Source organism: Pelodiscus sinensis, chromosome Z (assembly GCF_052426305.1).
Source record: "Pelodiscus sinensis isolate ZL-2025 chromosome Z, ASM5242630v1, whole genome shotgun sequence".
NCBI classification, from domain to species: Eukaryota; Metazoa; Chordata; order Testudines; family Trionychidae; genus Pelodiscus; species Pelodiscus sinensis.
Genome location: NC_143085.1, coordinates 1,038,155 through 1,050,415, shown reverse-complemented (window position 1 = coordinate 1,050,415; position 12,261 = coordinate 1,038,155). Strand labels below are relative to the sequence as shown.

General features: G+C 68.6%; 1 protein-coding gene across 1 annotated transcript; it reads right to left on the bottom strand.

Moving 5' to 3' along the window:
- Positions 1 to 405: 405 nt before the first annotated feature.
- Positions 406 to 8,798, bottom strand: NEFH (neurofilament heavy chain). Its single transcript, XM_075897914.2, has 4 exons — positions 7,473 to 8,798; positions 4,959 to 5,158; positions 4,177 to 4,301; positions 406 to 3,523 (listed from the first exon to the last, which is right to left on the bottom strand). The coding sequence occupies exons 1-4, from the start codon at positions 8,677 to 8,679 to the stop codon at positions 1,507 to 1,509; spliced, it is 3,549 nt and encodes a 1,182-aa protein (XP_075754029.2). The 5' UTR covers positions 8,680 to 8,798; the 3' UTR covers positions 406 to 1,506.
- Positions 8,799 to 12,261: the final 3,463 nt, after the last annotated feature.

Here is a 12,261-nt window from a genome sequence, read left to right as displayed (position 1 = left end):
CAGGGGAAGAGGGTTGAATGGCTCTGAGCCGCCTTTGGAGATGGTTAGTGGGGCAGGGTGGCTCTGGGCAGGGCCCACCCCGAGTGCTGCCTGGAAGGACTCGCCCCTGTTGCTGAAGGGCTGGCCACCTGCGGAGGGGCCTAGCGCCTCCACTTCCCCCGTCTCTGGCCGCCGCCAGGAGCAGCAGTCCCAGCCGCTCTCTGTTCTGCTCCACGTGGCCTGTGAGGCAGATGGCAAGAGCCTGCCAGCCCTGCGCCCGCCCCCAGGCCCAGGCCGCTCTCGCTTCTCCCCGCATCCGCCGCATCACCTCCGGGGCAGGGCAGCAGCTCTGCATTGCAGTGGGGCTGTGCTGCTGCCGGTGCGGCCCTGGAGTCTCGCTGCTAGCAATTCCTCCCTCTCCCTGCGGCCGGCTCCACAGCAGCGCCTACCCTCTGTCCGAGTTCGCGGCTGGCCCCGGCCCAAGCCGGGAGCTCTGCGCCGCTGCATTAGAAATGTCACAGCCGCTGGGCTCGCCTGCGTTTGGCTGCAGAGGTGCAGCAGTCCCGGAGCCGGCGTGAGCTGCAACGGCTCAGCCCCGGCTCGCTGCAGCTCCGGGAGCCAGCCCTGCTGTGGCTCTGCGGGATGCCTCCCCTTAGCAGCTGATCGGGCAGTCGCTACATGGCGCGGCAACTCCTCGATTAGCAACATCCGCGGTCCTCAGCAGCCTGCACCGCTCCCACCGGTGGCTTCCTCCCTGGCCGCCGGCCGGCACAGAGCGACTTGCCCCGCTCTTTGCCAGCTGTCGCGGGGAATTGCCTTGGCATTGGGGACGAGTAACGCCACAGGAGTGCTGGAGCTGGCTGGACCCTGCTGGGGCGGGGACGGCCTTTAATCCGCCCACAGAGCCGCCTCCTTTAGAGGAAGGCCAAGGTTCTCGTGGGCAGTGAGGTGCCTAGCGCCCGTTGGTTCAATGGCAGTTAGGTGCCTAAGGCCCTCGTTGACCGGGGCACCGTTCCAGGACCCCCTCCCTCGTGCGTGGCGAGCGGAAGGAGCCGAGGCCATTGTCTATAAGCTGTTTATTTCTGATTGCACAGAAGCAGTGGAACGTGGCCTTGAGTCCCTACAGTGCACTTTGTATTTCAGCGTGTCAGGCCTGCTTCCCTCTGCTGGCAGCCGCAGCGGGCTGGGCTACGCGGGGGTTCGCCCGTGGCTGTGTCAGCTCCGCCTTTCTACCTCCCTGCACTGCCATCCGTCGGCTGCAGACAGGGAATGTCTGCTCTTACTGGGGGGGGTGCTTAATCATTCGGGTGCTTAAATGTGGCATTCTGCATATATTGTATTCTGCTACTGAAGCTATCGTAACAGCCACGGCTCGGCCGGGCGCTGCACGTATTGCTAACCTCTGAGCCGGGGCTCAGCGGGGAGGCACCCGCAACGAGGCCAAGTCTCACCTTGGGGAACAAAGACAGTGGGCCGCCTGGCAGGGAGCACCACAGGTTCTCTGGTGGCCAAGCTCCAGCGGTCTCTTCACTTCTCGGGTTTGCCTGCCGCAGCAGCCTTCTCCGCAGGTTTGCCCTCTTTCGAGTCTGTGCCGGAGGACTTCTCCACCTTCTCTGCCTTGGTCTGAGCAGCCTTGGGCGCCTCTTTGGGTGTCTCCGCCTTGGGGGTCTCCTTGGGCTCTGGCTTGGCAGCCTTGGGCGCCTCTTTGGGTTCTTCCGCCTTGGGGGTCTCCTTGGGCTCTGGCTTGGCAGCCTTGGGTGCCTCTTTGGGTGTCTCCGCCTTGGGGGTCTCCTTGGTGTCTTTGGGCTCTGGCTTGGCAGCCTTGGGCGCCTCTTTGGGTTCTTCCGCCTTGGGGGTCTCCTTGGTGTCTTTGGGCTCTGGCTTGGCAGCCTTGGGCGCCTCTTTGGGTGTCTCCGCCTTGGGGGTCTCCTTGGGCTCTGGCTTAGCAGCCTTGGGCGCCTCTTTGGGTGTCTCCGCCTTGGGGGTCTCCTTGGGCTCTGGCTTGGCAGCCTTGGGTGGCTCTTTGGGTTCTTCCACCTTGGGGGTCTCCTTGGGCTCTGGCTTGGCAGCCTTGGGCGCCTCTTTGGGTGTCTCCGCCTTGGGGGTCTCCTTGGGCTCTGGCTTGGCAGCCTTGGGTGCCTCTTTGGGTGTCTCCGCCTTGGGGGTCTCCTTGGGCTCTGGCTTGGCAGCCTTGGGCACCTCTTTGGGTGTCTCCGCCTTGGGGGTCTCCTTGGTGTCTTTGGGCTCTGGCTTGGCAGCCTTGGGCACCTCTTTGGGTTCTTCCGCCTTGGGGGTCTCCTTGGGCTCTGGCTTGGCAGCCTTGGGCACCTCTTTGGGTTCTTCCGCCTTGGGGGTCTCCTTGGGCTCTGGCTTGGCAGCCTTGGGCACCTCTTTGGGTTCTTCCGCCTTGGGGGTCTCCTTGGGCTCTGGCTTGGCAGCCTTGGGCACCTCTTTGGGTGTCTCCGCCTTGGGGGTCTCCTTGGGCTCTGGCTTGGCAGCCTTGGGCACCTCTTTGGGTGTCTCCACCTTGGGGGTCTCCTTGGGCTCTGGCTTGGCAGCCTTGGGCACCTCTTTGGGTGTCTCTGCCTTGGGGGTCTCCTTGGTGTCCTTGGGCTCTGGCTTGGCAGCCTTGGGCGCCTCTTTGGGTTCTTCCGCCTTGGGGGTCTCCTTGGGCTCTGGCTTGGCAGCCTTGGGCACCTCTTTGGGTTCTTCCGCCTTGGGGGTCTCCTTGGGCTCTGGCTTGGCAGCCTTGGGCGCCTCTTTGGGTTTAGCTTCGGCTTTGGGTGTCTCCTCCACGTGGGGCTCAGCCGTCTCCTTTTTAGGTTCTTCCTTTTCCTCAGGCTTTGGCTTCTCAGGCTCCTTGGCTTTGCCTTCCTTTACCTGAGGCTTCAGCTCAGGCTTCTGCTTGGCAGCTTCCTCCTCCCCCTGCTCTTTGGCAGGCTTGGGGGCTGGTTTGGCAGGCTCCTTCTCGGGGGCAGGGGGCTCAGGCGTGGCAGCTTTCTCCTCTTCTGCCTTTGGCTCTGGTTTGTGGGGCTCCTTGGCTGGGGTTTCCTTTTTCGGCCCCTCCTCTTTCTTGCTTTCTTCTGTCTCCACTTGTGGTTTGCCTGGGGCTCTCTCCCCACCCTCTGCGGGTCGCTCTTCTTTTACAGCTGCCTTGGTTTCTTTTGGGGGGGCAGGTTCTCTGTCTGGTCGCTTGGCCTCATCCTTCCCAGGAGACTTGGCCTCCTCTGGAGATTTGGCTTCCTCCTTCTCTGGAGACGCTGCCCTCTCCTTTTCTGGGGACTTGGCCTTTTCTTCCTCCCCGTCCGCTTCCTCTCTCTTCTCGGCCTCCTCTTCCTCAGTTACCTCTTCAGTCACCTGGATTTCCTCTGTCTGCTTCTCCACAATCACGGTTTCCTTATCGGACTTCTCCACCACTTGGCCTTTCTCCTCACGTTTCACCTTTACACGGGTGGGAATGCTGGGGGGCTTCGGGGGAGGCTCGGGGAAGGGGAAAGGGCCGATTCCAAACCCGATGCGGCACTCCTCGCCTTCCAGCAGCTTTCTGGTGTGGGCGAGAGACAGAGCAAGCAAGTCAGAGTCCACCGTGCAGCCCTGGCAACAGGATGGGGAATCTTCCCTTTGCTTTTGTGGCTCTCGGGTCTGAGCCCCGGGCGCAGGTAGTCACCATGGGCTAAGGGCTGCCCCGGGGCCCTGCTCTCTCTGGGCCCCTCCAGCACCAGGACTGTTGCAGGATTGCCCCAAGGGAGCTGGGTGGAGCAGCTTGGTGTCCAGCCTCCGTATGCCCACTGGCGCTGAACTTGAGCACCACGTCTGTGTGGCTCCTGGGCTCAAGTTCTGGGCTCCCTCCTGCCCAAGCTGCATCAGCCCTGCAGCCGGAGGGGCGACTGCCAGCCCGGGGAGGCAGAATGGTCCCAGCAGCACAGGCAGGGCCTTGAGCCAACCATGCAAAGACAACCCCGCCTGAGATCCAGCCCCCGGCTGAGCCCTGCTTCCAAGTCTCCCTGAGCCAGGCCCGGGGGCGTGGAGGCACCTGGCAGGACTGCCCGGGAGAGGCGGGGGGCTGGGGCTGAGAGCAGGAAGACATGGATTGGAGGGTGGGGGGACCTGGTGTCTATTTGGCAGGCTTGGCTTTGCCTAGCTCCTTGGACTGTGCTGGGAGCTGCCTCCTTGATCTCAAGCACTGGGCCCACATACCTGTAAGCAGCAATTTCGATGTCCAGGGCCATCTTGACGTTCAGCAGGTCCTGGTACTCCCGGAGCTGGGCTGCCATCTCCCACTTGGTGTTCCTCAGCTCGTTGTCCAGCTGCTGGATGGTTTCCTGGGGCAGAAACATGGTCAGGGCGGCCCCGGCTCCCTGCTTCCCTGAGCAAGGCAGCAGTAGCTGCAGAGGTGCCCAGGGTGCGGGTATTGCTGCCGTGCTAGCTCGCTCGGGGCGCCACATGCCGGCGGCTCGTTCCTGCCTCGGCCTCTCCCGGGGCTGAGACTCCCGTCTTTGCGTGCTCTCCCGCTTAGCCTCACGCATGTGGGGCGCTGGGCGGGACTGGGTTTGTGAGTCTAGGGGAAACAGCAGGCGGGGAACGAAGTCTCCCCCACTCGGAGCCGCAGCTGCCCTGTGGGGTAAGTCAAGGTGCAGGGTCCCCAAGCACAGAAGCAAACCTGTGCGAGGCAGCTTATTTCAGCTGGGGCCCCTGGGGCTGTTCCGCTGTCCAGTGCTTAGCCCCAGAGTGAAACCCAAGGGGGGCTGGGCCGCCGGAGGCTGTTCTGCAAGGACAGGCTTAGAAGCAGCCAAGCCAGGGAAGAAGTTTAGAGTTGGGGGGCATCTGGTGCCAAGTGCCAAGGAAAGGGGTGGGCTTGGCTCCCCCCTGCCTGTGTGCTCTGGGCCAAGCCTGGAGGTAGCTCTGCCTTCCCCCAGCGAGGCTGCCGGGCCTGCTCCGTGGGCAGTGTCACCTGGTGGGTGGCCTCTGCTGCCCCTTACCTGATAGGACAAGATGGTAGCATGATGACGGTCTTCTGTGTCTGCTCTCTGCCTCTCCAAGGACTCCTTGGTCCCCTGCAGGGCTTCCCACTCTGTGAGCTTGGCATGGAGCTGCCGGCGGTATTCCGAGATCTCCTCCTGGGCCGAGCGGATGGCGTCCGTGTTCACCGCGGCCGCTTCGGACAGCTTGTCCAGCCTCACTGCCGGTGGTGGAAAGAGGTGAAGCGGGGAGAGGGGGAGACTCTCCAGGGGGGCTGCTCTCCTGGGGCCGGGCGTGCCACATTCAGGCCCTGGGCAGTGGGAAAGCAGCCACAGCCACAGGGTCTGGAGTCCCCCAGCACGACCTGCAACCCAGACAGGGTCTGGCACTGGCCCCGGCCCCATGCACGGCAGGCTGAGCTAGGGCTGTGCTGGTGGGGCGGGAGGCACTGGCCAAGATGCTGAGCACAGAGCCACTGGGGGTGGGAGGGGCTGAGTGCTGAGCCATTGGTGCTGGGAGGAGCGGGAGGCGCTGGCCAGGGTGCTGAGCCACTGGGGGCGGGAGGCGCTGGCCAGGGTGCTGAAGGCCGAGCCACTGGCAGCGGGAGGCGCTGGCCAGGGTGCTGAGCCACTGGGGGCAGGAGGCGCTGGCCAGGGTGCTGAAGGCTGAGCCACTGGCAGCGGGAGGCGCTGGCCAGGGTGCAGAAGGCTGAGCCACTGGCAGCGGGAGGCGCTGGCCAGGGTGCAGAAGGCAGAGCCACTGGCAGCGGGAGGCGCTGGCCAGGGTGCAGAAGGCAGAGCCACTGGTAGCAGGAGGCGCTGGCCAGGGTGCTGAGCCACTGGGGGCGGGAGGCGCTGGCCAGGGTGCTGAGCCACTGGCAGCGGGAGGCGCTGGCCAGGGTGCAGAAGGCTGAGCCACTGGCAGCGGGAGGCGCTGGCCAGGGTGCAGAAGGCTGAGCCACTGGCAGCGGGAGGCGCTGGCCAGGGTGCAGAAGGCAGAGCCACTGGTAGCAGGAGGCGCTGGCCAGGGTGCTGAGCCACTGGCAGCGGGAGGCGCTGGCCAGGGTGCAGAAGGCTGAGCCACTGGCAGCGGGAGGCGCTGGCCAGGGTGCAGAAGGCAGAGCCACTGGTAGCAGGAGGCGCTGGCCAGGGTGCTGAGCCACTGGGGGCGGGAGGCGCTGGCCAGGGTGCTGAAGGCTGAGCCACTGGCAGCGGGAGGCGCTGGTCAGGGTGCTGAGACACTGGGGCGGGAGGCGCTGGCCAGGGTGCTGAAGGCCAAGGTGCTGGCCAGGGTTGCCGGGAGGGGTGGGACTGCTCCGCCATGCGGGCCCTCGGCAGCTCAGGGCCGGTACGGGGAGGCTGCGTGGTGGGGGCGGGTCTGAGCGCTGCTGCCTTATGGCCATGGACTCGCCTTGCAGGGTTCTGGCTTCGTCCGGGAGCGCCTGGGCCAGGGAGGAGTCGGGCAGGCTCCCTGCAACCGGGCGGGGGCCGGACCAGATGGTCCGTGCAGGGTCGGCGCGAGCCGCCCTTTCTCTGGCCCCGCCCCAGCCGGGCTCCGCTGGTGGGCGGGCGGCGGACAGGCCGGGGCGCTGCGGGGCTGAGCTTGAGAAAGGACTGTCTTGACTCAGCACCGACTACGGAGGCTGCTCCCCCGCCCCGGCCTCTCCGCGCTCTGCTGCAGGGAACCGGGCGCCCCAGCCTCCTGCAAGCGATTGGCGGAGCAGCACCCCAGCCCCGCAGAGCAATGGGAATGCCGTTCTGCATGCTCCATTCTCCCAAAGCCCCGACCCCTTCCCTCCAGGCAGTGCCCCACGTTCCTCCTTCCTGGAGAGCCGGGGATACCGCCCCCCCCCCGTGCCCACAGCGCAGCGGGGTCTCCCCAGCCCACTCCTCCCTGCCGGCTAGGGATCGGGGATACCCTCCCCCCGTGCCCACAGCGCAGCGGGGTCTCCCCAGCCCACTCCTCCCTGCCGGCTAGGGATCGGGGATACCCTCCCCCCGTGCCCACAGCGCAGCGGGGTCTCCCCAGCCCACTCCTCCCTGCCGGCTAGGGATCGGGGATACCCCCCCCCCGTGACCACAGCGCAGCGGGGTCTCCCCAGCCCACTCCTCCCTGCCGGCTAGGGATCGGGGATACCCCCCCCCCGTGACCACAGCGCAGCGGGGTCTCCCCAGCCCACTCCTCCCTGCCGGCTAGGGATCGGGGATACCCTCCCCCCGTGCCCACAGCGCAGCGGGGTCTCCCCAGCCCACTCCTCCCTGCCGGCTAGGGATCGGGGATACCCCCCCCCCCCGTGACCACAGCGCAGCGGGGTCTCCCCAGCCCACTCCTCCCTGCCGGCTAGGGATCGGGGATACCCCCGTGCCCGCAGCGCAGCGGGGTCTCCCCAGCCCACTCCTCCCTGCCGGCTAGGGATCGGGGATACCCCCCCCCCCCGTGACCACAGCGCAGCGGGGTCTCCCCAGCCCACTCCTCCCTGCCGGCTAGGGATCGGGGATACCCCCCCCCCGTGCCCGCAGCGCAGCGGGTCTCACCTCGGAACCACTCCTCGGACTGCAGCACGTTCTGCGCCGTGTGCCCCTCCAGCTGGGCTCGGATCTCCCTGAGGGCCGCTGTGACGTCGGGCTTGGCCTGGCGGAACTCGGGTGAGGCCGGGCTGCCCTGGATCTGCAGCAGCAGCTCGCTCAGCTCCTCCTCGTGCGCTCGGCGGAGGAAGAGCGCCTCGTCCTGCAGCGCCTGCGCCTTCTTCTCCAGCTCGCCCTTGGCCCGGCTCGCCTCCTCCGCGTAGCGGCCCAGGGCGCGGGCGGCCGCCTCGGTCTCCTGCCGCTGCCGCGCCTCGTCCTCCAGCCGCTGCCGCAGGTGCTGGGTGTCCTCCTCCAGCCGCTCCAGCTCCAGCTGCAGCTGCCCGCGCTCGCTGCCCAGGCGCAGCGCCCCGGCGCGCAGCTCGCCCAGCTCCCGCTCGCAGAGCTCGCCCAGCGCGGCGCGCCCCTCCTGCTGCCGCCGCAGCGCCGCCGCCTCCTCCTCCAGCTGCCGGTTGCGCGCCTCCAGCTGCCGCACCCGGTCGATGTAGCCGGCGAAGCGCTCGTTGAGCGCCTGCAGCACCTCGCGCTCCGAGCGCGTCCGCGGCTCGGCCTCCAGCGACTCCAGGCTCTCGGCCCGCGAGCCCAGCCCTGCGCTGTAGCCGCGCCGCAGCGGGGAGCCGGCGGCCGAGCGCAGCCAGGAGCAGGCCTGCGAGTGGAAGCCGCTGGAGGCGGCCGAGCGCGGGGCGCGCTCCTTGCGCAGGGCGCTGGCGCCCAGGAGCGCCTCGGCGCTGTAGCTCAGCATGGCGCGGGCGGGCGGGCCAGGCACTGCGGCAGCGGCGCGGAGCCGCCGCTTATATAGGGACGGGCAGGGGAGGGGCCGCTCCTCCTCCCGGGTGCGACTCCTGGCCAGTGCCCCGGCTCTGCAGGGGTGTGAGCCTGCCTCCGCCGGGTTCCCTCCCGTGGCCCCGGAGTGTGACGCACCCTCCTTCCCCCCCGGCTCCCTGGGGGCAGCGCAACTGGACCGGGGGGCTGCGGCCGCTCCGGGGTCACCCCGCGGGGACGCGCGGCAGGCCCGAGGACTCGCAAACTCCGCGCACCCCGGAGCCGGCGGGAGCTGCCGCAGAGGGGCGCTGGGACTCAGCAGCCCTAGGGAAAGACTCAGGCGTGGCCCGGGCCAGGGGCAGCCTCCCTCGGTCCGCCCCAGCGCCCGGCTCTGCATTTCTACCCCGCCCGCGGCTGGACCCACGGCCAGCGGCCGCTTTCAGCCCCAGGGACAGGGATTGGGGGGGGGGCTGTCGGGGCTCGTGCAGCCCTCACAGCGGGGCTGAGCCGCAGCCGAGCGCCAGGGCAGGGCTGCGCCGGGGGCTCTGGTGGAGGGTCGGGGTGGCCGGGGTCTCTGGGGGTCGGGGAGGCGCTGGGAACTCTGCGGGGGGGGGCTCTAGGGGTCGGGGCGGTGCCGAGGGTTCGGGGGAGGTGGGGTGGAGGGGGCCGTGGAAAGGCAGCGCCGGGGGCTCTGGTGGAGGGTCGGGGTGGCCGGGGTCTCTGGGGGTCGGGGAGGCGCTGGGAACTCTGCGGGGGGGGGCTCTAGGGGTCGGGGCGGTGCCGAGGGTTCGGGGGAGGTGGGGTGGAGGGGGCCGTGGAAAGGCAGCGCCGGGGGCTCTGGCGGGCCGGGGGGGCCGGGGTCTCTGGGGGTCGGGGAGGCGCTGGGAACTCTGCGGGGGGGGGGGCTCTAGGGGTCGGGGCGGTGCCGAGGGTTCGGGGGAGGTGGGGTGGAGGGGGCCGTGGAAAGGCAGCGCCGGGGGCTCTGGTGGAGGGTCGGGGTGGCCGGGGTCTCTGGGGGTCGGGGAGGCGCTGGGAACTCTGCGGGGGGGGGCTCTAGGGGTCGGGGCGGTGCCGAGGGTTCGGGGGAGGTGGGGTGGAGGGGGCCGTGGAAAGGCAGCGCCGGGGGCTCTGGCGGGCCGGGGGGGCTCGGGGCCGGGCTGCTTGGTTCAGTCCCGGGGCGGGGCGGCCGCGGTCAGCGCTGAGCCGGTTTGGCGGGCCCCTGGGTGGGGATTCCCGCGGGCCCCGGAGAAGCGCGCTGGGCCGTCCCCAGGCGAGGGGAGTTTGCCCAGCCCCGCGCTGCAGCGCCTGGCGAGCGAGGCGGCGGTTCACTCTGGCCCGAGAGCCCGGGGAGCCCCGGACCCCGCCAGGCAGGGGCTCTGGGCGCTGGCCTGGTTCTGGCCCAGAGCGCAGAGCCCGCTCGCTGCGGCCAGGCCTCCTCTCCAGCCCCCGCCCTGGCTCGCAGCAGCGTCCTGCTCAGACACAAGTGTCCCCGGGGCCGGGGCCCATTCCCGGGACACGGAGCGGCAGCGTAAGACTCTGGCGTTGGTTTGACCCAGCCCAGCCGAACAGGAGCCAGCCTTTCCCTAGACCCCCGGCTGCTGGGCGGAAGCGCCGACGGGCCAAGCCGGAGCCCTGCGCTGCTGCAGGCGGTGCCAAGGGCTGGGGAGCGCCCTGGCTCCGGGCGGTGCGCTCTGGGCTAGCTGCCCCTGGCCCCGCCCCTCCTGCCTGCGGCCCAGTCCGGAGCAGGCGCTGTGCCCCCCCCCCCAGCACAGGGGCCCCGGGCCAGACCCCAGCAGAAGCCAATGGCAGCTGCACTCGCTCAGCACATCTCGGACCAGGCCCTAGAGAGCCGGGCCAGGAGCGTCCAACCTGCCAGGCTGGTCTGGCGCTGCTGCGGGGGAGGGAGCAGGGTGCGGCTGGGAGGGAAAACCCCTTTGACAAGAGGCAGGTTGGGAGGCCCGTGGCTCTGCAGTGCGCAGGGGGGGGGTGTTGGCTGGTGGCTGGGAGGCCCGTGGCTCTGCAGTGCGCGGGGGGGGGGGGGGGGGGGAGGGGGGCTGGTGGCTGGGAGGCCCGTGGCTCTGCAGTGCACAGGGGGGGTGTTGGCTGGTGGCTGGGAGGCTCGTGGCTCTGCAGTGCGCGGGGGGGGGTGTTGGCTGGTGGCTGGGAGGCCCGTGGCTCTGCAGTGCGCTGGGGGGGGGTGCGGGCTGGTGGCTGGGAGGCCCGTGGCTCTGCAGTGTGCAGGGGGGGTGTTGGCTGGTGGCTGGGAGGCCCGTGGCTCTGCAGTGTGCAGGGGGGGTGTTGGCTGGTGGCTGGGAGGCCCGTGGCTCTGCAGTGTGCAGGGGGGGTGTTGGCTGGTGGCTGGGAGGCTCGTGGCTCTGCAGTGTGCAGGGGGGGTGTTGGCTGGTGGCTGGGAGGCCCGTGGCTCTGCAGTGCGCTGGGGGGGGGGGGTGCGGGCTGGTGGCTGGGAGGCCCGTGGCTCTGCAGTGTGCAGGGGGGGTGTTGGCTGGTGGCTGGGAGGCCCGTGGCTCTGCAGTGCGCAGGGGGGGTGTTGGCTGGTGGCTGGGAGGCCCGTGGCTCTGCAGTGCGCAGGGGGGGGGGTGCGGGCTGGTGGCTGGGAGGCTCGTGGCTCTGCAGTATGCAGGGGGGGTGTTGGCTGGTGGCTGGGAGGCCCGTGGCTCTGCAGTGCGCTGGGGGGGGGTGCGGGCTGGTGGCTGGGAGGCCCGTGGCTCTGCAGTGTGCAGGGGGGGTGTTGGCTGGTGGCTGGGAGGCCCGTGGCTCTGCAGTGCGCAGGGGGGGTGTTGGCTGGTGGCTGGGAGGCCCGTGGCTCTGCAGTGCGCAGGGGGGGGTGCGGGCTGGTGGCTGGGAGGCCCGTGGCTCTGCAGTGTGCAGGGGGGGTGTTGGCTGGTGGCTGGGAGGCCCGTGGCTCTGCAGTGCGCTGGGGGGGGTGCGGGCTGGTGGCTGGGAGGCCCGTGGCTCTGCAGTGCAGGGGTTGTGAATGGGACAGGGGCTCTGGCTGAGCGTGGGGGTAGGGGGGCGGGTTAATCCACACAAGTCAGGGCACGCTGCCTATGCTCAACCTTGTGCAGGAAATGCTGGTGGAGAATGGAGCAGCCTAGGGGCTGGCCTGCACTGAGAAGGGCATAATCCTTTGTCCAGCTGCTGTGTAAGACCTAATCAGTACAGTCCAACCCAGCCTGTGTTGGGAGCTGAGGCTGGGATTAGATGGGAGGCTGGGGGTCTTGGGCCTGGCATTGGGCTTTGGGGCTCTGGGACTAGGTGGGAAACGGGTGTGGAGTTTGGGGGCTGGGGCTAAGGGGGACCTGGGATGTGAATATAGGAATGGCCAGACTGGGTCAGACCAAAGGTCCGTCCAGCCCAGTGTCCCGTCTGCCCACAGTGGCCAAGGCCAGGTGTCCCAGAGGGAGGGAACAGAACAGGGACACCCTCACGTGATCCCTCCCCTGCCACCCACCTCAAGACAAACAGAGGCCAGGGACACGCTTCCTACCCACCCTGGCCTATAGCCATTGATGGACCTAACCTCCATGAATTTATCTAGCTCTTTTTTGAGCTCTGCTAAGGTCTTGGTCTTCACCACATCCTCTGGCGAGGAGTTCCACAGGTTGGCTGCGCGCTGAGTGACGAAAAACTCCCCTTGGTTTGTTTAAAACCTGCTGCCCATGAATGTCATTGGGTGACCCTGGTTCTTGTGTGCTGGGAAGAAGTCAAGAGTCCTCTCCTGGGTCCCCACTCTCACTCTTTCACAGCCCCTTAGCCTCCTCCTGGGGGGCCACTTCTGCCTGGACCTTGCCAACTTGCCCCAAGGGCCCCATGGACGGGCCTGGCCCAGTCTGGATGGCCCCAGGAGCAGCCGGACTGCTCCGCGTGCAGCCGGAACTTGCCGAAGCTCCCAAGGCTGTTTTGAGCCTCTCTGACCCGAGCGAGGCGGAAAGGGCCGAGCGTTGCCGAAGCCGCCCGA